The 25005-nt window shown below is 40.7% G+C and overlaps 1 protein-coding gene across 1 annotated transcript; it reads left to right on the plus strand.

Annotated features, from left to right (window-relative positions):
• Positions 1 to 2811: 2811 nt before the first annotated feature.
• On the plus strand, positions 2812 to 19512 carry LOC144464189 (C-type mannose receptor 2-like). The gene is made up of 4 exons (XM_078170392.1): positions 2812 to 2948; positions 16060 to 16226; positions 18340 to 18559; positions 19160 to 19512. The coding sequence occupies exons 1-4, from the start codon at positions 2918 to 2920 to the stop codon at positions 19510 to 19512; spliced, it is 771 nt and encodes a 256-aa protein (XP_078026518.1). The 5' UTR covers positions 2812 to 2917.
• The last annotated feature ends 5493 nt before the right edge of the window (positions 19513 to 25005 follow it).

A 25005-nucleotide genomic window follows, 5' to 3' on the forward strand; every position in this document is an offset into this window, starting at 1 on the left:
ACATTAACATTGTTTAATGAATGGAGACAAATTTATCTCTTGGACAGATTTGCAAAAGAAGTACAGTCTGTCAAACCAAGAATTTTTTAAGTATTTGCAACTCAGTAGTTTATTTCAAACCTTTGATTTACAGTCATCTGAACAGAAAAGCATTTAGAATCTTTAATATTTGACTCAGAAACTGTTAAAAGACAAAAGACAACACAGCTGTGGTTCATCATATATCATCAGGCACTGTGAGTCCATCTTAACTGTATGCACCTTCACCAGATTTGGGTACAGTTAGGAGACACGTGTCTGATGATGTGAGAGTTCTGGAGGGTTTGTAAGCAGTAAGCAGGTCAGACATGTAGTTGGGGGTTAAACCATTCAGTGACTTGTAAACAGTAGGTGTGGTTACATGATGGCTTCTCATTCAGAATGAAATGAATCTGAATGAAATCATTCGGAATTAAAGTCTTTCCAGGTAGTTTACATGGGAAATATTCATTCCCAATGAGGGTTTACACAGGAGATCAGTTTAATCGCCTTTTAATCGTCTGTATTCGGGTCCGCACAAGGTTTGGGGCAGGGAAGGTTTCTGATTGGATAGGGGGCGGGGCAGTGAAAACTCACAAAACTTTTGAAAAAGAACTCAGATCTGTCATTTTTTAGAACTCAACTATTAGGGTTTTCAATCCTTTTTTCCTGTTTTTGACAATAGTGGTTGCATTAACAATCAATATGAAAAGGAAATATGTCCTCATCCATGTTGTGTTTTCACCACCATTGGTAGGCTGAAGTCTCATCACGAGTGAATAAAGCAGCTAACTCTGAATCAATCTGCTCAAATTTTTTAAGTTCAATTAACTCATGTTTGTCTTAGTATGCCATTTTGAGGAAATGAGATTCCCATGATCCTTTGCTGAAGAAAATAATAACATACTAGAGTGAAAAGAACGCATCAGAATTATTTAATGTTGAAATAATGTTTGATATCTGGATGTTGCAATAGGTGCATAATTAATAGTGTAGTGACCCTTTGCCTATCAAGAAAAGGCCACCACGGTTGCTGTTAGACTATTTTAAGACGCATGCGTAACAAAAGACAAATGTCCATTAGTTTCAATGGTAACTGGATTTATTATTTGCAATTCGCTGTGTAGTCCATTTTACTAACATAAATAAAATAACAAACCAAAAATCAGACTTTTCCTCTTCCACATTGCCTTGTGCACGGTCAAAAAACTTTTTGCTTCCACACAGCAACTCCTGTGTGAAGTTGCACCTTGATTAAAAAACTTCACCTCACTGCCTAATTGTCAGCACACCTACTCCCCCAAGTGGCGAGAGTTTTACCAAAAACAAACATGACATATTTCACAAAAATGGCTCTCACAAATAGAATTATGAACTTCAGTGAGTGCATAATAAAGAGTTTATGAATGTCAACAAGACACTGTTCCCACTTTAGATCCAGTAGCTGCAAAGACACATTGTGAGCTGTTAATAAGTGAATATTAATAATTTATTAACCTTTATACGACACTGTTCCCACTTTAGATCCAGTAGCTACAAAGGATCATTATTTACAGTTAATAAGTGCATAATTAAGCATTTATTAGCCGTAATATGGCATTTATATTAACTTCTTATAGTCTCATTAATGTTAATAAACATCTTGTCAATATTGATAAATTGTCTATAAACTCTAAAGGATGTTCTAGTACCCAATAATATCTTATAAGCCAATAATACATGTGTTGTATACTATTATTAACACTCATTAGGTCTTATTAATGTTAATAAACACCTTATTCATTTCATCTTATAGGGTCTTATAAACCAGTAATACATGTGGTTACTATTCTATAATTAACCCTTATAAATTATAATTAATGTAAATAGACATCTTAATAATATTTAGTATAGGTTTATATCCTGTTACCAAAGTAATAATAATAAATAATACATTTTATTTATAAGGCGCCTTTCATGGCGCTCAAGGTCACCGTACAACAATCAAAAAAAAAATACAGGTAATACAATTAAAACACATCTAGAATACAACAGAAAAACAGTGCAGAGTTTGCAGCAGAACATTAAAAGACAGAGGAAACATTAACACACATACGTCTGCCTATACAGGTAGGTTTTGAGGTGGGACTTGAAAACTAAAATAGAGTCAATGTTCCTGATGTCAGGGGGGAGGGAGTTCCAGAGACGAGGGGCAGAGCGGCTGAAGGCTCTGGACCCCATGGTGGACAGACAGGATGGGGGGACAGTCAGGCTGATGGAGGAGGCAGACCTGAGAGAAAGGGTGGGGATATTGATGTGTAGGAGGGCAGAGAGGTATGAGGGAGCGAGGTTGTGGATGGCCTCAAATGTATGGAGGAGGATTTTATAGTTAATACGGTGTTTGATGGGAAGCCAGAGGAGTTGATGTAGAACGGGGGTGATGTGACTGATGGATGGTGTTCTGGTGATGATACGGGCAGCAGCGTTCTGGAGCAGTTGAAGTTTATGGAGGAGTTTGTGGGGGAGACCAAAGAGAAGGGAATTTCTATAATTGCTAATAATGCTCCTATAAGCAATAATAACTGTCAGTTATGCTGTAATAAACACTTCTATAGTCTTTTTAATGTTAATAAGCATCTTATACGTCTTATAAGTGCTCATTAACTGTTAATATGTGCTTATTAAGCATTAATCAATGCTTATTACAGTACCTTAATAAAAAGTGTTACTGACATGCCTTTGAAAATGAGGAAAACTGCTGATAATTTGCTAAAAATTGCAAATAATTGTTTTATCAGAACACTTTGCATGAAGTTAAAATGATAGTGAGGTACTGTGAGGCGTTTGTGTTGAACATCAGGAGCTATTTCAACAGCTGCAAGTCTGAAGTCACGCATTCAGCAAACTGAGAGCGAACAAGATGGACACAGTTCTTCTGCTCATCACAGCAGGTCAGTGTTTGTTTTATCAATGTTTATTCTTCTGTTACAGCACTTTGATATATCCCTGTGTGGTACACATTATGATGCCAGCTGGGGAAAAAAAGTTTGATTTGTTTTTTCTAAATGAAATAGACCAAGTAAACATAATTTAAAGACATTTTCTATTCATATTTTATAGGGGTACACTTTTGGGTTTGTTACCTTGAAGCAACACAGTACCATGATGGTAAGAAATTAAACAACAGTTATTGTTATTGTGGTTCAGTACCGCACAGCCTCATTTGGAGTGCGTTTGACTACTTCAGAGTGCCACAGGTAGTTGTTAACTTAGTGAAAGCATATTTTCAGGATATTAGGTTGTGTCTAAGTACAGCAGGTTTCACAACAGGTTGGCAGAGGCTAGAAATAGGCATCATGGCAGGATGTACAATTTCTCCATTAGCGTTTACTATGGCAATGGAAGTAATCATCAGGGCTTCTAAGTGGGTGGTAGGTGGGGAGAGACGGCAGAACGGGTTGCATTTTCCACCAGTTAGGGCTTACATGGATGACATGACACTGGTGACCACAACAATGCCATGTACAAAGAGGCTATTAGAGAAGGTAAATAAGAACCAAGTGGGCCAGCATGAAGATCAAGCCTAGTAAATCTAGAAGCATCTCGATACATAGAGGGAAGTTAAGTGATAGGAAGTTTGTCATAGATGATGAGGAAATCCCAACAATTAGGGAAAAGTCAATAAAGAGCTTAGGTAGGTGCTACAATGTGGAGTTGAATGATGAGGAACAGGTGGTGAAATTTAGGAAAGATGTGGCAGAAGGACTGGATAGAATAGATAAATCAGAACTTCCAGGAAAGTTGAAGTTGTGGTGTTTGCAATTTGGGCTATATCCTAGGTTAATGTGGCCACTGTCAGTTTATGAAATTCCAATATCCGTAGTGGAGAGAATTGAAAGGTCGGTTAGCTCCTATATTAGGAAGTGGTTGGGCGCTCCTAGGTGCCTAAGTAGTGTTGCATTGTATGGAAAAGGGATACTTCAGCTGCCAGTATCTGGTTTAACAGAGGAATTTAAATGTACCAAGGTCAGGACAGAGCTGTTGTTATCTGGGAGTAAGGACGTGGTAGTTAGGAGTGTGGTTCCAAATCCAACCAAGGGGAGGAAGTGGAACCCAAGATCGGCAGTTCAGGAGGCAGAGGCAGCTCTTAGGCATGCAGAGATTGTAGGTAATGTTCAGTTTGGCCGAGGAGGCCTGGGGCTTGGCTCAGGTAAACCGGTATGGAATAAAGCAGGTCTCAAAGATAAAAGAAAGCTGGTTGTAGAACAGATACGCAGACAGGAAGAGATGCTAAGGGGTGCAAAGGTAGTGGCCCAGGCTAAACAGGGACAGTGGTTGAATTGGGAAAGTGTAGAGAAGAGGAAGCTTAGTTGGAGGGACCTGTGGAGTATGGAGGAGAATCGTATTAGATTCCTGGTAGGGGCTACATACTATGTGTTACCTACCCCCCAGAACCTAAAACTGTGGGTAAATGAGGACCCATCATGCCCATTGTGTTCACGTACCGCAACCTTAAAGCATATCTTGTCAGGCTGTAAAGTTAGCTTGTCACAAGGCCGATATACATGGCGACATAACCAGGTGTTGAAATATTTAGCTGCAGGCATCGAAGGGAAACGAAGACAGGTGAATTCAGAAGGTGTTAAGGATAGGAGTTTAGTAATTCAGTTTGTCCGTGATGGAGAGAAAAGCAGACGAGATAAGTTAGTGAGGAGGCAAGGGTGTGGCCGCATAGAAGGTGCTTGTGATTGGGAAATGCAAGTAGATTTAGGGGGAAAGCTTGTTGTTCCTCAGGAAATAGTCTGTACCAGGCAGAGGCCTGACTTAGTGTTGTGGTCAGTGAGTCAACGGATAGTTTATTTCATTGAGCTGACAGTTCCTTGGGAAGACTCAGTGGAAGAAGCCTATGAAAGAAAAAAGCTTAGATATGCAGACTTAGGAGCAGAAGCTGAGCAGCGAGGATGGAAGACTAGGATTCGTCCAGTGGAAGTGGGGTGTAGGGGATTCATAGCAAGATCAGCTGTCTCGCTCCTGGGGGAACTCGGAGTGCGGGGACAGAGTTTGAGGAAGACAGTGAGGGAAATGTCAGATGAAGCAATTAAATGTAGCCAGTTTATCTATAAGAGAAGAAGTAATGTCAGTTGGGGGCCAGCAGGGGGAACTACTAAACAGGGCACATAACTCCTTGAGATCAGGTGGAGAGATCCACTTCCTCTCAGGAGGAAATCCAGGAAGAGGAAGTATTTAAGTGTGGGAGTGGCCTATTTGAATCCATTTTGTTTGAGGCCATGCGGCAAGGTGAGTGTGTTTGCTGATCCTGTAAGTTCATTTAGCTCCTTTAACTTAAGCTTATATTGTAGTTATGCTATGTAGCGTGTGAAATAGAGTATGGTGATTGTGCTAGGAAAGGTAGTATCAGCCCTGCTTCTACCTAGAGCTCGCATGTATGGAGCCTGGGTTTGTTGAAGGTGGCAGTGCTGTTTGGGCTGAGAAAGCCATGTGTAAGTAAGGTAAAGGAGGTTGTTGGGTTGGTGCAGGGAGGGGAGCAGTGAGACCTGGCATTAGGGGAGTGTCTCTGGGACGCTAGAGATCACTGTCTAGCCTCCTGGAGGTGTCGTGGGACCAACTAGATGAAACACTGGTGAAAGGAGGTTCCCACCCGATGACCCCAAAGACATGCTAGTTATCACTGCTCATTGGTTTGTATAGTTAAGCCTTGCCATATTTGCTTATCATAGGGCTTAGGTTTTTCACTGAGTGTTGATCCTTTCTCTAGAGCACAAGCTTCTTGTGTTTTATTTGAATTGTTTAGAACTGTAATGCAATTTAATATAATACTAATGGAAAACATTTCAAAACCCTTTAAGTTTAAGATTCATGCCATTTCTTAAAAACTGAAAAACATTAAAATGAACTCTTTTCATAAGTTTGTTTGTCTGAATGTTTCCCTCAGACAACACTGTACCACTGTGGAGCAGCCCATAGGAATGAATGTGTTAAAGAGTGTGAACATATTTCAGCAAACTTTATGTGAGCAGGTGAGAGCACTGCCCTCTGTAGGTAGGGTTAGAGAGAGTTTCCTGCCTTTATAAGGACAGGCGTGGGCAATCAGTCCCTACTGGTAGATGTGTGATGGGACTGCTTGGTGTGTGCAGGTAAGGCAGATCTGGGGAGAAACACTGCTCGTATGGTTTGACTTGAAACCTAATGAAGTTTCTCAGTTTTAGTTGTAGTGAAGCTGTGTCCTGATTGATCCTGACTGATATATGCTCTGCAGCTCCACGTTGAAGAGGTAGGCCACAGATAACTGCTTTGTTTGTGTGACTGTAGGCCTATCACTAATACAATAATTTAATCTTTTAGGAAATTCAGTCCTTGTCTCCCCCTTGTCTGAGCCTGAGTAGTCAGCCTGCTGATCTTCCCAGTGTCTCCTTTAATCAGGGCCTCAGAGTGAGCAAGGTAACTTCAACTGGTGTGATCATAAGTGCTAAATAATAGGCAACTGGACTTGAAGACGTTTCGCCTCTCAGCCAAGAAGCTTCTTCAGTTCTAAATGACTGGTGCAGAGTTGCTGGCTTTAAACTCTGTGTGGGTGTGAACCCTTACGGAGTCTTTGAGGTCACATGTGAGCTCTTAGTTTCAGAGTTGTTAGCAAACTGAGAAACTAAGAGCACATATGTGACCTCAAAGACTCTGTAAGGGTTAACCCCTCCAGAGTATTTTTGGCAGTTGATGGAAATAATTTTGACCTGATTGCAGACTAAGTGCCAGACTGCTGCGTTGCCTGAACCAGTCCATCTATGTTGTGTGACCTAATTTGTCTACTTTGTTGAATTGAACTCAACCTCAGTTTTAGCATGAATTGTCCATGATTGGTGTATGGTTATTCTAATGACTAACTGCTACACTGTCATAATTGGATGCACTACTGTCCGTTTCACTGTTGTGAGCTGAATCAACTGAAATTCATCCTGTTTTGTTTTATTTCTTCAGGCAGCAGGACAAGCTGCAGGAGTACGTGTGGGATCCTCACCCTTGTATGCAGTGTGGTAGGCCAAACAGTGGTGTCACTTGAGTGTCTTGTAGATTTGCCTCTCCTTGCAGTGTAGATTGCAGTGTTAGGGCTCACAGTGGGCTCACGTGGTGGTAATTATTGACGTCTGGGATTCAATCTCCCCGTGGTAAGTGCCCTGCCGACTTACTTACTACATTGAATATTGGCTTTCCATTTAATATTGTAGTTTGTACATTTTATATGGTAAAAGTTTTAGATATTTATTAATATTGTCAAATAAGTTATTTGTCATAAACTTATAATTCTCTTTTTCTCAGGACTCCAGCAGCAAAAATCGTATTTTTTTTTTTAAATAAACACTGCACTGCACTTTAAACCCAGTAACACACTGAGACAGAAACTTGTCCACCCCGACGACAAAACACCCAGACAAAAGCAGAGCAATGTAGCGTATGCAGTTCAGTGCAGCCAGGAATGCACAGATTTATACATTGGGGAAACAAAACAACCACTCCACAAGCGCATGGCACAGCACAGGAGAGCCAGCTCCTCGGGTCAAGACTCAGCTGTCCACTTACATCTACAGGAGAAGGGACACTCCTTTGAGAACAGCAATGTGCACATCTTGGCCAGGGAGGAAAGATGGTTTGAGAGAGGAGTAAAAGAAGCCATCTACGTCAAGCTGGAAGGACCATCGTTAAACAGAGGGGGTGGCTTACGACACCACTTATCACCCACCTACAGTGCAGTCTTGGGATCCCTCCCCAGACGACTTCACACCCATTCACCCCTGGTCCCACCTGACCCTAACGACTCACATGGTGGCCAGGTGGGCCAACGACTCACATTGTGACCTTAATGACTCTGAAACTAAGAGCTCACATTGGGCCTCATTCACTAATATCTGCGCAGAAATGTTCTTGCTCTCTACAAAAAATAAGTACTTGCGCAAAATCACCGTCGAATTCATGACAAATGCGTACCAGCCAATTTTGTTCTCACCACCATGCGTATGTTAGTAAATCAGAACCATTCTAAATTGACAGGCGCGTGTCCGCGATCTGCAATCAGCATACTACCACGCCCCCATTTCTCCATATAAGGAAACCGCTTGCCTAGAGTTGATTCATGAATGAAGGAAGCGGTTACGCGAGGAGAGAAGTAGTAAATTTCACAGTTTGTTAGAAGCGATGGCGCCGGGTCTTACAGGAATGCCATGGGTCATTGTAAGATTGTGGAGGACACAGCATGCCAGGATGATCTTGCACACCTTCTCAGGGGTATAAAGTAGTTTGCCACCGGCCGTATCTGATCCAAACACATCCAACGGCCCTTAAGCACGCCAAAAGTGCGCTCTACGGCGCGTGTGTGGGCATGTATGTTATTATAGCGCACCTCTTGAGAGGTTTCAGGGTTTGCGTATGGTGTCATCAGCCATGTTTTAAGGCCATATGCCCGGTCACCCAAACAATATAACATTAACGAAATAGAGACTTACTGAAAATACTAACTTAAAACAATTGAAATAAAAGACTAGAACAAAAGATGCTCACCAACAAGCCATCCACTTCTCACAGCCCCTGCCTCCAAACGCATTCCCACTGTACTGTTTTGCAAAATAAATGAGTCATGGGTGCCTCCTGGCCAGCGGGCCACAGCCTTAAGGATATGGCAGTCGGCATTACAGATCATCTGCACGCTGATGGAGTGATAGTTTTTCTGTTCATGTTATTGTTAATATTTTAATTGTCACAATGATGAGGGTGAACGTGTGTCAATTTCATGGTAATTTAATCCATTTGGCCAATATATTAGTAAATTAATTATTTTAAAAAATGTTAATTAAATCTCTTTTTCATGAATGTGGTTTTATAGACTCTGCATGTACTTAAAAGGTATGTTTGCATTTTCTAAGTCAGTTCGGCCTTCCTCATTTGTGCGTACGCATGGTCTGAGGCAGTTCTAAATTTGTTCGCAGAGTAAGAACAAATTCGGGTAAGAAAATATTGATGAATCCCGGATTTGTGCGTCAAACGATCGTACGCACAGTTTAAGCACAGATTTGTGCATACGCACTGTTTGTGAATGAGGCCCATTGTGACCTAAACGACTCTGCAGGTGTTCCCACCCACACAGGGTTTAAAGCCAGCAACTCTGTACCAGTCATTTAGAACTGAAGAAGCTTCTTGGATGAGAGGCGAAACGTCTTCAAGAAATGCAAGCAAGTCCAGTTGCCTATGATATAGCACTTACGATTACTATGACCTGGATGACTGAGAATCTTCACCGACACCCTACCAAAACCATTAGTAGATGCTTCTGATGATGACGACAGACGCAGTCGTCGAAACTGTCAAGGTAAGACAAAACAACACTCAAGCCTGTAATAAAAATCATATCAAGCTATGTTTTCACAACAGATGAAGAAAGAGAGACCGGAGTTGTTTCATTGTACCAAACTGGAACATTTCAAGCGTCAGCGATGTAACTTTAACAATGAACACGTTTGTTCCTGGAAATCGCAGGCTTTACTTCATCAAGTCCAAAAAATGTTCACTGTGTGAGCTTTTGCACCATAATGAGGCAGATACTCTATCATTGCTGGAGGAGGTGATGACAGGTGTATTGCTCAGGGAGGGAAGTGTTGAGACAAAAGTTGTTTGGATGATGTACCAGAGGCCGAGCAATCAGTCCATTCAGGACAGACACATTTTAAAAGGGCACTGCACTAATTCATTGAATTAATGCACCATTGAGCAGCTGAGAGTTTGGAAAGCAGCAGGGAAGATTTGGAAGCAATTCAGTGATGATTCTCTCTTGATGGGAGATCAAATGATCTTATGCTTATTAGTTTCTCTTCCAAATCTGAGATCAGGTCACTGGTGTGAAATGTTAACCCCTCCCATCAATGTCATAAAGGAAGTGTCAAACCTGGACCCACAGTGCAGACATAAGACTCAGAAAAGCTGCTGGTAGATGAACAAAGTCTTTTATTGTAAACTGAGAAGGGCGGAGCTGGAGCTGGGTGGGGTGGGGGTTGTGGAGTCTGAGGGGTCCAGAGAATGTCCAGAAGGATCCAGGTGGGTATGGACGTGGTGGTATGAGGCTGGGTGAGGCTGAGTGCAGCAAGACAGGAGCAATCTAAGAGGCAGAGAACAGAGTCAAAATCCGGAGAGCTAACAGATGACCAAAAACTAAAGTTCAAAAGACAAAGAATCATGAGCCAAAGCACACTACCACACAGGTAAGCAGACGAGATGTGAACTGGACCAGGCTTTCATACAGAGTGGAGTGGAGATGGCTTGATTACTGATGGCTGGCAGGTGTGCAGGTGAGTGGTGACTCCAGCTCCGCCCAGCTCCAGACAGACACACACACCCACAAGACAGGATGACAAGACAAAAACCAAAGGGGAGGGAAAACAATGGAAATACACTAGGATCCTGACAATCAATAAAACTCTCTGGTTGATTCTTTACTTTAAAGTCTCCTTTACAGAAGTTTTGTTTCCATGAAAACCACCATGTTACAACAAAGCTTCCTATTGTTACTGTGTGAGCTCAGCATAACATGTCAATCAATGTAGATTTTAGGTCAGCTTCTTTGTCCTTTGTCTCTGAGTCTTTGATGAAAGCCAGAGATTATCCTGACCATGGGATACTGGCCCTTAAAAGCAGATCGTATCTTGATGAACTGGCAGCTTCGTCACCAGTTGGCACTCAGCACTGTTGTTCATCGGCGTGTCTTAGCTGACCTGTGTTCTGACCCAGAGGTCACGTGTCCTCTGTGAAAGATGGAGAATTCAAATCATCCTATTTGCAACACCTGATCAAGTAAAGGCCTATGATCCTGAAAATAAACTCATCTAAATAAAGGCGTAACATTCAAATAATTGTTGCCTGGAGCCAGTTTGCATGATCCCTGGGAACTGTGCACTATTCAGGTGTAACAACGAGCTATTTCAACAGCTACAACACTGAAGTCACGCATTCAGACAAAGGAAGAGCAGCAAACAACAGCAGACAGAGATGGACACAGTTCTTCTGCTCATCATGGCAGGCAAGTGTTTTATATGTTTTATGGTCTTTCATTACAGTACACTGATATATTGTTGTGGCTACAGAGCTCTCATCAGAACAATATCATGATGCACTTCAGTTATATGATAAGGAACATTACATCCTTCAGTTTATCACAAACATTTAAAATCAACACATCAGGAGATACATGGTTTTCACTGGACGGGACGGGGATGAATAACTTCTGTAAAGTAACTAAATCTGTCAGACAAAATGTAGTGCCGTGAAAAAATACAATATTTACCTCTGAGATGAAGTGGAGTCAGGGCTGTACTCATCATTTCAACAGATATCTTGTGCGACCCTGCAGAGGGGTCTGAGAGGACATTTTCAGAAACTTAGCAGCTAAACTGACCATTTTAGAGCATTTTAAAACAAAAATCTTTGATCAGTTGTTCTTAATGTTTTGATGACTGAGTGCCATTTCAGGGAGCCAGCATATAACTGAGGACAGCACAGGAAAAGAGCACACAGAATGACTTCTATGATCTGTAATACCATGATATTTGTAATGACTTCTTTATGATATACTGTGACTTTTTATGACCTTTTTATGACATAACAACACTTAACAAAAACTACAACAATCCACAGTCATATAGCCAAAATAACACTCATACTAAATTTTAGTTTTCCAGATGTTAATACATTTGAAAGTGAATAAATAGAGAGACAGTGTTTGACATTGATAGTACCCACAGCAGTCGAGCAACAGCTGCTGCTGGAGTACGGCAACACCACTTGGACAAACCACAGGCAGAACTGCAGCACACTGTAATATTAGAACCAGCAGTAACAATAATGGCACTTTGTTAAGTTTATTCTGATTACACCTGCTGATGATTATTTCGGACAGCGGTGCCTGGTTGCCTGTTGTAGTATAGATATTTTTTCTTAATCATTTTCTGTCAATATACTGGGGGACATTTTGAGCATATTTGAATATGGGAGGGAATGTATCTCCCTTTTATATATTTGAATTACTGCCTAGAGTGGAGAGGAAGTATAAAGTAACAGTACTGCGTTGCCTGCACTACTCTGAAATACACGTCACTATTCACAAGCAGATCTTGCACACACGTTTTCATTGTGCCCACGGCTGACAAATTACAGGGATACAATATTCAAAGTCTAATCAGAGTCACTCGATCTAGGGGAGGGGAGATCTTTGGGGAGTTTTTCCTGATCAGCTGTGAGGGTCTTAAGGACAGAGGGATGTCGTATGCTGTAAAGCCCTGTGAGGCAAATTGTGATTTGTGATATTGGGCTTTATAAATAAAATTGAATTGAATTGAATTGAATCTAAATCTTCAACCCAACACCTGGATGTGCATCTTTGGTGTTCAGAGTGTCGAAGATCAATCTTTAAAATATAGACACAAAAACATCATTTCTTTCTCAGCACTTTTGCCACGTAGGAAAATCCTAGTGGAATCAAAGTCTTGTCATCCCCCAAATTCTTGCATGAGGGATCTAGTGTTTTTTCCAAAACTGAAGAAAAACAAGTTTTCATTGTGGAGACATCCTGAGAAATTTAAATCCACTTGGAGTCTGATTATACAAAACTTATAATCATAAATTAAAGAGACATTTGGATCCCTTTTTAGTCCACTACTTGCTGATCTTTTTTCTTTTTTATTTCTGGTTGTTTTTGTCATGTGCATGTTAATTATTTTAAGTACTGTCATTATTCTTAGTACTGTCAGGTGCCATTTAACATTTGAGGCAGTGTGATTTGTTCTGTGTTTGTGGAATTTGAAGGTAAGAACTGGACGGAGGAGTGACTGAGTCAGAGAAAATGGAAAATGACGTGTACAGATTGTGTACTTTGTGTTTTTGAGAATAAATATAATATACTAAAAAAGTTTCAAGTGACAGAAAATTGTAATACTCAGGTAAAGTACATGTACCTGGACTTGGTCCTGAGCTCCAGTACTTGTACACGTACTTAGTCACATTCCAGTCCTGGTTACATGTTAAACAGTTACTGGGTCAGTCCTGAAAAGAACCCAAACATGTTGCACAATGTTCCAAACATCAGTTTTGATCAACATATAGATTTAAAATGAAAACCCCAAAACAACATGAGTGCTCCCCTGAAACTAACACATCCTCATTTTAATAATATTCACACAACTCTACAGACACACCCTTCTTCCTCTCAGGCTCAGCCGAATGTTTTCACAGCAACAACGATGAACACACATGAATAATAATAAGTGCTCCATGTTTAAAACACTCTTAAATACCTGATGTTAACATTTTTTAAAAGTATATAACACTTGTGATCATTCTGATCTCCTGACTTTTGTCCAATATTTTGATTTATGATCAGACACCATCAGAACATCCCATTAGCCTCAGCTGTACTTTGTGCTAAATATTAGCATGCTATAACAAGGTGAGCACTTTACCTGCTTAGCATTAGCATGTTAGCATGGCCATTGAAAGAGTGTTAGCATGTCAATGTGAGCATTCAGCCCAAGAACAAATTCATCCATCCATCCATCCATCCATCCATCCATTTTCATCCACTTATCCGGGGCTGGGTCGCGGGGGCAGCAAGCCGAGCAAAGCACCCCAGACATCCCTCTCACCGGCAACACTTTCCAGCTCCTCCTGAGGGACCCCAAGGCGTTCCCAGGCCAGACGAGATATGTAATCCCTCCAGCGTGTTCTGGATCTGCCAGAACCAGTGGGACATGCTCAGGACACCTCCAGTGGGAGGCGCCCAGGAGGCATCCTCGTCAGATGCCCGAGCCACTTCAACTGACCCCTTTCGACGCGAAGGAGCAGCGGCTCTACTCCGAGCTCCCTCCGGATGTCCGGGCTCCTCACCCTATCTCTAAGGCTGAGCCCAGCCACCACACGGAGGAAACTCATTTCTACCGCTTGTTTCCGCGATCTCATTCTTTCAGTCACTACCCAGAGCTCATGACCATAGGTGAGGGTTGGGACGTAGATGGACCAGTAAATTGAAAGCTTTGCTTTCTGGCTCAGCTCCCTCTTCACCACGATGCACCGGTGCAGCGCCCGCATCACTGCAGAAGCCGCACCGACCCATCTCACGCTCCATTCTACCCTCACTCGTGAGCAAGACCCCGAGATACTTGAACTCCCTCGCTTGAGGCAGTAACTCTCCCCCAACCCGGAGAGGGCAAACCACCGGTTTCCGACACAGAACCATGGCCTCAGACTTGGTGGTGTTGACTCTGATCCCAACTGCTTCACACTCGGCTGCAAAACGCTCCACAGTGCATGTTGGAGGTCATGGTGTGATGGAGCCAACAGAACCACATCATCTGCAAAAAGCAGAGATGTAATTCTGAGGTCCCCAAACTGGACCCCTTCCTCCCCCCGGCTGCACCTCGAAATCCTGTCCATGAAGGTCACAAACAGGATTGGTGACAAGGGACAACCTTGGCGGAGGCCAACACCCACCGAGAACGTGTTCGACTTTACACCAAGTATGCGGACACAGCTCTCACTTTGGTCATACAGGGACCGGATGGCTCGTAGCAGCAGGCCTGGCACCCTGTACTCTGGTAGTACCCCCACAAGACCCCCCGAGGGACGCGGTTGTAAGCCGTCTCCAGGTCCACAAAGCACATGTAGACTGGATAGGCAAACTCCCACGCCCCCTCCAGCAGCCTCGCAAGGATAAAGAGCTGGTCCACTGTTCCACAGCCAGGACGGAATCCGCATTGCTCCTCCTGAATCTGAGGTTCGACAATCGGTCGGAGCCTCCTGTCCAGCACCCTGGAGTAAACTTTACCCGGGATGCTGAGCAGTGTGATACCCTGATAGTTGGAGCACACCCTCCGGTCCCCTTTTTTGAAGATGGGAACCACCACCCCGGTCTGCCGCTCTGCAGGCACCGTACCCGACCTCCACATGACACTGAAAATGCGTGTCAACCAAGACAGCCCAACAGTGCCCAGAGCCTTCAGCATCTCAGGGCGAATCTCATCCACACCCGGCGCCTTGCCACTGGGGAGCTTTTTAACTACCTCAGCGACCTCTGCCAGGGATATGGGCGAGAGTTCCCCTGGGTCTTCAGGCTCTGCCTCGTTCACAGTGGACGTGATGGAAATTCATCTTAATTATTTCATTATTAAGTTCTATCTTATCTTCTATGACTGCTTTGAAATCAGATCATTCACTGCAGATTGTTGTCAGGATTTATCTGTCGCTGTGGTCCAACAAAATGATATCAAACATGTTTCTGACAAAAGGGAACATTCACAATATTTGTCCATTAATCTATAAATAGTTCAATTCAAATTGCTGCATATGCTAATATTCAATGAATAATTGCCTGTGAATAATTAGCATGAAGTGAAATGATATTGAGGGACCGTACGCTGTTCATGGGAAACAATGAGCTGTTTCAACAGCCACAAGTCTGAAAGTCAGGCATTAAACAAAGAGCAGCAGACAAAGATGGTTATAGTTCTTCTGCTCATCAACTGTTTTATGTTTAGAGGAGAAATGTCTCTTTGATAACAACTCAGACACATCTGACACCTTGTTTAATACAGAATGATGTATTATATACATTTCTCATATGTTTCTAGAGTAAAATCTTGAAAGACAACTAAATGTAGTGCAGTAAAAAGTACAGTACTGCAGTGTGAAATGGAGCGGGGTCATCCCTATGTTTCCAGGGTTCTATGTTCCCCACTTAACCCTGCAAAAAAGCTTCTATGTTCCCTGCTTACACAAAAAGGGTTCCATGTTTCCCGCTTGGTTGAGCGGGCAACATAGAACCGTGGAAACATAGATACGCTCCCAAATGGAGCAGAAGTAGCTTATAAAGTGTGTTTAAAAAATGGTATATATTGGTATATATTTGAGTTTAGTCCAAAGACACACCTGAATACACTGAAATGAAACATTACAAAGTGAAGAGATATAAAAAGTCATTTATAGTCTGAATCTGATCACTATGCATGTGTGTCACTACAGGGCTGTGTGCTGTCTCATCACATGCTGAACGTCAGTACCATTTTGTTTATGACCCGAAGAACTGGACTGAAGCACAAAGTTACTGCAGAGAGAAATACACAGACCTGGCTACTGTCGACAACATGGAGGACGTGACGACCCTGAACAACATGATAGATACAAGCACAGTATGTTACAGCTATCTGAGTTCACTTTTCTCTGTCTTTCATCTAAAAGTCATTTTGATAAGTGTGTCAGTGACAGGTGGTTTGAAAGTATTAAAATCGGATCCTACATAGTAACTATAGTAAATATCTCCTGTAAAATGTAGTAGAGTAGAAGTATAAAGTGTTTTAAGTATAAACTTCCCTCATGGTGTTTCAATTTCAATCAGTCAATTTTATTTATAAAGCCCAATATCACAAATCACAATTTGCCTCACAGGGCTTTACAGCATACAACATCCCTCTGTCCTTATGACCCTCACAGCTGATCAGGAAAAACTCCCCAAAAAAACCCTTTAATGGGGAAAAAAACGGTAGAAACCTCAGGAAGAGCAACTGAGGAGGGATCCCTCTTCCAGGACGGACAGACGTGCAATAGATGTCGTACAGAACAGATCAGCATAATAAATTAACAGTAATCCGCATGACACAATGAGACAGAGAGAGAGAGAGAGAGAGACAGAGAGAGGAAAGTCTTAAGTCTAGTCCTAAATGTCTCTAAGATATGACGGAGCCTGACCATCTAAAGCTTTATAAGTTAACAGTAGGATTTTAAATTCAATTCTGGATTTTACAGGGAGCCAGTGCAGAGAAGCTAAAACATGAGAAATATGATCTCGTTTCTTAGTTCCTGTTAGTACACGAGCTGCTGCATTCTGAATTAGCTGGAGAGTTTTTAAGGACTTACTAGAGCTACCTGATAATAGAGAGTTACAGTAATCCAGCCTTGAGGTAACAAAAGCGTGGACCAATTTTTCTGCATCTTTTCGGGTCAGGATAGGCCTAATTTTAACAATATTACGCAGATGAAAAAATGCAGTCCGTGAGGTTTGTTTTAAATGAGAATTAAAAGACAAATCTTGATCAAATATTACTCCGAGGTTTCTTACGGTAGTGCTAGAGGCCAGAGCAATGCCATCTAGAGAAACTATGTCATCAGATAAAGAGTCTCTGAGTTGTTTGGGGCCAAGAACAATAACTTCAGTTTTGTCTGAATTTAACATCAGGAAATTGGTGCTCATCCAGGTTTTTATGTCTTTAAGGCAATAATGAAGTTTAGTTAATTGATTACTTTCTTCTGGCTTCATCGATAAATACAACTGAGTATCATCCGCATAACAATGGAAATTTATAGAGTGATTTCTAATGATGTTACTTAAAGGAAGCATATACAGAGTTAATAGGATTGGTCCGAGCACAGAACCCTGTGGAACTCCAAAACAAACTTTAGTACGTAAGGATGATTCATTATGAACGTCAACAAACTGAAAACGATCAGATAAATAAGATTTAAACCAGCTTAGTGCAGAACCTTTTAGGCCAATTAAGGGTTCCAGTCTCTGTAGCAGAATTTGATGGTCAATTGTGTCAAACGCCGCACTAAGATCTATTAAAACAAGTACAGATACAAGTCCTTTGTCTGAAGCAATCAGAAGGTCATTTGTAATTTTAACTAGTGCTGTCTCAGTGCTATGATGCACTCTAAATCCTGACTGAAATTCCTCAAATAAATTATTATCATGGAGAAAATCACACAGCTGGTCTGCGACTACTTTCTCAAGGATCTTTGACAGAAAGGGAAGATTAGATATTGGTCTATAGTTGGCTAACACCTCTGGATCCAGGGTGGGCTTTTTTAGGAGATGTTTAATTACAGCTACCTTAAAAGACTGTGGTACATAGCCTGTTAATAAGTGTTTGAGCAGACAGTGTTTCCCTGTTGAGCTGCAGTGGAGGGATGGTAACAAAAGGAGGAAGACTCTAACTTTGGAAGATCTCCACAGACAGATGAAGCCTCAGATTAACTTCACATCAATGTTTGAATATATTTTACACAGAACGAGGACTGTAGAGTTTGTTCCCCAGCTGTAGCAGCTCAAAATAATAATAATAATAATAATAATAATAATATTCAGCATATAATGTCAGAAAACCTGAGTGCTTAATTAGTAATTAAGAGTTTTATGCCAAATGTAATAATGTAGGAAAATGATTATGTAAAGAGCAAAAATGTTGCCTTGAACAAAAGCTAGAGCGAGGTCTAATTCTTTATCTCACTGTCAAATATTGCTTTTAGGCAGCCTGGATTGGACTGTATGATGACGTTAACAGCTGGAGGTGGTCACTGTCAGACACAAGTTTCTACAAACACGGGGAGACAGAGTTCAGACGATGGAGGGCTGGAGAACCAAGCAATATTAACAGTGCAGAACACTGCACAGCGATGGATGAGGATGGACTATGGAACGACACCCACTGTAGTGACAGCCTTAAGGTCGTCTGCTCATATGTCAGAGGTGAGAATATGAAGTAGTGAAGTTTTCCTTCTCTGCTTCTCTTTGCCTCTTTGTTTTCATTATTTGGGCCTCTGTAGTATCAGTCAATCCATCAAACCAACTTTATTTGTAGCACCTTTCATACAGGTGAGAGCAGTTCAAAGTGCTTTAAAGGTGACTGACAGGCTGAGAATAAGACAGAACAAATGGAAACAGTAAAACAGCTCAGTGTGTCTCCTGATGACATCACAGAGGGCTGATATGGACAGACTGGACACTTGTATGTTCACGTGCACACAGTGTGTGTGTGTGTGTGTGTGTGTGTGTGTGTGTGTGTGTAATAACGCTGAGAAAAATATCCATATTTAAAAAACAATATATTGTATGTGTCTATTTTTGATGATTTTAAGGACGTTTTTATGAATGTAGAGAGATGGTTCAGAAATACTGTTATTAATTTATTTTATTTGTTAAGATGATAATGTTTTACTTTGTTATTATTACATATTCATTAGTTTATCAATATTATATAATGGTTTGAAAAGTACCACAGAGAGGCATGGATGGGAGGCTGTGTGTTACGGTGCCTCTACACAGCGCCTCACTGTGCTCTATTTTCAGGGTCGGATGTGACATTTATCCTCATCAACAAATCCATGACATGGACTGAGGCCCAGAGCCACTGCAGAGTAAACTACACAGACCTGACCAGTGTGAGAAACATGACAGAGAACCAGAAGGTACAGGAGCTGATACCTGCAGGAGAACGTGTCTGGATCGGCCTCTTCAGAGACTCCTGGAAGTGGTCGGATGGAAGTAACTCCTCATTTACGCACTGGAGACCAGGGCAACCTTATAACGCTGGAGGGAGTCAGCTTTGTGTCTTTGCACACTTTGGCTCCTCCGGACAATGGTACGACGAGCCCTGTGCCATCAGGGTAGCGTTCATTTGCTACAGAACACGTGAGTTCTGACCCGTTATTCAAATTGTATTTGGATTTCTATAGCAACATATAACAGCAGCATATAATAAACATATATAAATAATCCACAGCATCCACAGTCTTTAAGTGCTCCTGTTCAGTAGTCTGACCGCCTGGGGGTAAAAACTATCTCTGAGGCGGGAGGTTGGAGCTCTGATGCTCTGCAGATGCTTCCCTGAGTGAAGATAAGAGAAAAGGCTGTGTGCTGGGTGACTAGTGTCCTTTAAAATACAAAGTGCTTTCTTCCTCCAGCAGGTGGTGTACATGTCCTGTATCTGATGTAATGGTGATCCTATGATTATTGACGCTATTTTCACCATCCTCATCAGGTGTTTATGATCCTGTGCTGTTATGCTGCCAAACCATACCAGTATGCATCCAGTCAAGGTGCTTCCTATTTTGGACTGGTAGAAGTAGATGAGGGTTTTTGTTGACATGCTGTGTTTCCTCACACACCTCAGAAAGTCAAGTCTCTGTTTTGATGACACAACTGGTGTTCAGAGACCTGGAGAGGGAGCTGGTGATCTGGATGCCTAAGAACTTGAAGCTGTTAACAATTTCAACAGGGGTGTTGTTTATGTCAACAGGTGGCTGAACAGTTTTCATTTTTCTGAAGTCAGTGATAAGCTCTTTTGTTTTCTCAGCGTTAAAGGACAGATTGTTGTTGTGATCAAGTCCCGGACAATAAATTTTAACCCTCATTTTTATGGAGTTGTTTGTAAAGTGAGCAGCAGTGGTGATCAGCTGCAGATGATCAGTTTGTGTCGACTTAACGCTGAAAACATGCAACAGATGGAGGATGTAACTACCACATTTTCCCTGTTAGTGTTTCAACTGATGAAATTCTGAAATGTTTCCACAGGTACAACAAAACAAGTGTTCAGACTGAAGTTTCACACACAGGACTCCTCTCTGGATCTGAATGACCCTGCTGTGATGGAGGACACCTTGAAGAAGGTAAATCATGTTTTCTAATTTGATTCAAAACCAATCAATTGACTCTGAAAGCAAATAAAAAAACCCAACTTTATTGATCCCCAGAGAGGAAATCCACATTGCAGCAGTACAAGAAACAGACTGAGGAGGAAACAGATAAAGAGCTATTTAAAATCATAAATACAGTAAAATAAGATCATTTAATAAATGACATTCAGAAGCTATATACATGATATACATTACAATACTTTGGTCACATACAGGACATGACTTGAGCATTGTGCCAATCCATATGTGCAGAAGTAAAGAGTGTGTTAGTGCCACTCTGCAGGCCTTATTGATGTGTGACTAATGAAGAATCAACAGTCAGCAGAAACTTCACTATCTGCCACCAAATGCAGCAGGAAACTGTACAAATACAATCCAGCAATCTGAGAAAAGACAGAGAGTTTACAAGAGAAGAAAAATCTACAACAGACCAACAGGTCGGCACCACCTTAGGAAAAACAAGTATATATGAAGCAGAGTGCTCCTAAAATAGAGCTTCCAGATGAGTCCAATATAAATAAGAATGCAGAATGTAATCTGTGTATGTGAGTGATGATAATGATGAGGAGTTTTGTGTCTCAGCTCAAACAGAAGCTGAAGGACCAGGGGCTGGGTGACAACATCAAACTGAGCTGGAGGAAGCAGCCAGATGGAAAAGTCTTCCACAAGGAAGAGAAGAAGAAGAAGAAGAAGACCAAAAAGGATTAGCTTTAAGGCTGAATTGTTGTGTTTGGTTTCATCAGAGAAAAGTGGATTTCTTTCCTTAAAGTCTTCATATAATGGGTCAGAATAGATCTGCAACAATAAGCTGATTAATCCATCAGTCGCAACTATTTCAACAATCACTTTATCCTTTTAGTCATTTTGTAAGCTGGTTCCAGCTTCTCAAATATAAGACTTGATGATTTTAGTTGTCGTAAATTATCATAAATTCAATATCTTAAACTGTTGGTCAATTATAACAAGACATTAGTCTTTATGTGTTTGGGCTGTTGGAAATTATTTCAGCCTTTTTCACTATTTCCTGACATTTTTCACTTCAAATACTGTGAGATAAAATAAGTTAAGATACTTTATAATAAGATTTGACTCAAGGAAACAAAAACAAACACCTTTAAAAAAAGATGAGCTCTGATGTTTTGCGATATCTTTAAAACCTTTTTTTTCTCTTTAGGATGGCACAGTGGTGCAGTGGTTAGCATTGTCGCCTCACAGCAAGAGGGTTCCTGGTTTGAACCCTGGGGTGGGGGAGCCCTCTGTGCATGTTCTCCCTGTGTCAGCGTGGGTTTCCTCCAGGTGCTCCAGCTTCCTCCCACAGTCCAAAGACATGCAGGTTAATTGGTGACTCTAAATTGTCCGTAGGTGTGAATGTGAGTGTGAATGGTTGTCTGTCTCTATGTGTCAGCCCTGTGATAGTCTGGTGACCTGTCCAGGGTGAATCCCGCCTCAGCTGGCATAGTCTCCAGCCCCCCCGCGACCCCCAACAGGATAAGTGGTTACAGAAAATGAATGAATGAATTTCTTTCTTTATTTAAGGGTAAAATGGTCTCTAAAACTATTTGTTGTCTCCCTGTAATGTGTTAAAAATATCTTCAAATGAGTTGTATAGAAATTAATTACATGTATTTTTTCTCATGCTGTCACCTTATTACAAACTTTAAGGAGTTTCAATCAATCAGACTTTATTTATATAACACTTTACATACATTAAAATGTAGCACAAAGTGCTTTACACAATAAAAGTAAGCAAAACAAACAAAACCCAAAACAAGCCACACACACACATACACACACACACACACACACACACACACACACACACACACACACACACACCTTCTCTCACACATAACACATGTATACGCACTGGAAGGAAGGCAACTGAAGCGCTATCTTACTGTCAGTAATTTGCAGTGAGGAAACACCAGAGACTGGATGAAACCAAATAAATAAAAGGAGCTAGAAATAAGTAATTAAATAGATAAATTAATAATAATAACAACAATAATTAAAAGATGACTTAATAAAAATACTTCAAAGCAAAGTTAAAAAGTTAGCATTAATATGAGAACATAAAATAAACAACTAAAATGATACAATAAAAAGGCTAAGTAAACTAAAAGACTAAATTAAAATATATAATTAAGAGGAAATGATATAATAAAAACTATAAATAAAATTTAATTTAAAGCCAGGCTAAAAAAGTGAGTCTTAAGTTTGCTTTTAAAAATGTCCACACTAGCAGCTGCTCTCATGTCTTCAGGAAGGCTGTTCCACAGGCGTGGAGCATAATAATAAAAAGCTGCTTTGCCGTGAGTTTTTGTTCTAACTTTAGGAATTAATAAAAGACCTCTATCTGAAGACCTGAGAGTTCTGGATGGCTCATAAGTTAAAAGCAAATCTGGTAAATAAGATGGACTAAGACCATTAAGAGCTTTAAAAACCAATAAAAGAATCTTAAATCAATCCTGAAGCACACAGGTAACCAGTGCAGAGACTTTAAAATAGGTGTAATGTGAGCTCTCTTTCTGGTCTTCGTTGGCACTCGTGCCACTGAGTTCTGGAGTAGATGTAATGGTGCAATATTCTTTATAGGAAGACCAGAAAGAAGAGCATTACAATAATCAATCCTACAGGTAATAAAAGCATGAATTAGTGTCTCTATGTTGGCTTCAGAGAGAAATGGACGCACTTTGGCAATGTCTTTGAGATGATAAAAACCGTTCTTGGTGATACGTCTGATGTGGTGTTCAAAGGTTAAGTTTGAGTCGAAGACCACACCTAGATTCTTAACTTCATCAGATGGTTTTAATTCTAGTGCTTAGTTTAAAATTCAATTTTTCCCTCAGTGCTTCAGGGCCTATAACCAGTACTTCTGTTTTGTCCTGGTTGAGCTGCAAGAAGTTTTCTGCCATCCATGACTTAATGTCTAAAATACAGTTAAAAAGGGCATCAATTGGCCCTGTGTCATCAGGAGACACGGCAATGTAAAGCTGTGTATCATCCGCATAACTGTGGAAATTTATACCATGTCTCCTGATGACGTCACCGAGTGGCAGCATGTAGAGATTAAAAAGAAGTGCACCTAAAATTGAGCCTTGGGGGACACCACAATTCAGTTCATAGCTCATAGATGAACATTCATTAAAACTTACAAAAAAATGTTGCTGTTGCTAAGATAGAATTGAACCCAGTTAAAAACAGTACTAGATAAACCAATCAAGCTGTGAAGTCGATTTAAACGTATTCCATGATCAACAGCATCAAAAGCTGCACTTACGTCTAATAAAACCAGAACTGCAAGTTTTCTCATGTCCAGTGTACATCTGAGGTCATTTACAACCTTAACAAGTGCAGTCTCAGTACTGTGTTTAGCTCTAAAACCAGACTGGAATTTCTCATGGATATTTTTTGGAAATGGTAAAATCATTCACCTGATTAAAAACAAGCTTCTCTAAAATCTTACTTAAAAATGGCAGATTGGATACTGGTCTGTAATTATTGGGGTCCATAACATCCAAACCATTCCTCTTCAGAAGGGACTTAACCAACACGGTCTTAACAGCAGTTGGAAAAACACCCATCTGAAGGGAATAATTTACAATAGCCAATAAATCGTCATCTAAAATTGTTTATGTGACTTTTTATGTTACTGTTACACCTTCCAAGCACAAATGCCAAATATTTGCTGGTTGCAGCTTCTCAAATCTGAATATTTGATGTTTTTCTTTGTCATATATTATTATAAGTGTAATGTTGTTGCTGTTGGTCGATTAAAACAAGACATTAGGATTTATCTGTTTGGGCTGTTGGAAACTTTGACAAACATATTTCACTATTTTCTGGCATTTTATACATTTAATAGTTTTAGATAAGGTAATATACGATATGATTTTGTAAATACTAAGATACTATAAGATGAGATAAAATAGGATTCAACTGAAGGCAACTCCAATGAAAAAAAAAACACCTTAACAAAGAGCCTTTAATTTTTTGTTAAATCTTTTAAAATGTATTTTTATGAGGAAAAATGTCTTAATTTGAGAATAATGTTGCATCCAGAAAATGTGTTGTCTCCCTGTGATGTGTCAAACATATACAAACAAGTTATAGAGAAAATAATGATATGTATTATTCTCATGCTGTCACCTTATCATGGATGCAACCTTTAAGCATTTTCCCCAAAAGTTACCAAAGTCACTTTTAATGTTACTGTAACGTCTTCTTTGTTGGTTTCAGCTTCTCAGATATAAAGATGTGATGTTTTTCTTTGTCATATATAAACTTAATATCTTAAGCTGTTGGTTGATTAAAATAAGACATTAGAATTTATCTGCTTGTGTTGTGGTAAATTAACCTGTTCAGATTCCCTGTCTATTCCAATGGATGTCACTCACAGACTCATTTGATTGGATGTCTATAAACCAATCAAAGTGTGTCTCATCATCTAAAGTGGACTGCAGTAGAGCCACGCCCCCTTTTTAACAAGCACAGCCGACC

This window comes from Epinephelus lanceolatus, chromosome 8 (assembly GCF_041903045.1).
Source record: "Epinephelus lanceolatus isolate andai-2023 chromosome 8, ASM4190304v1, whole genome shotgun sequence".
Classification (NCBI taxonomy): Eukaryota; Metazoa; Chordata; class Actinopteri; order Perciformes; family Serranidae; genus Epinephelus; species Epinephelus lanceolatus.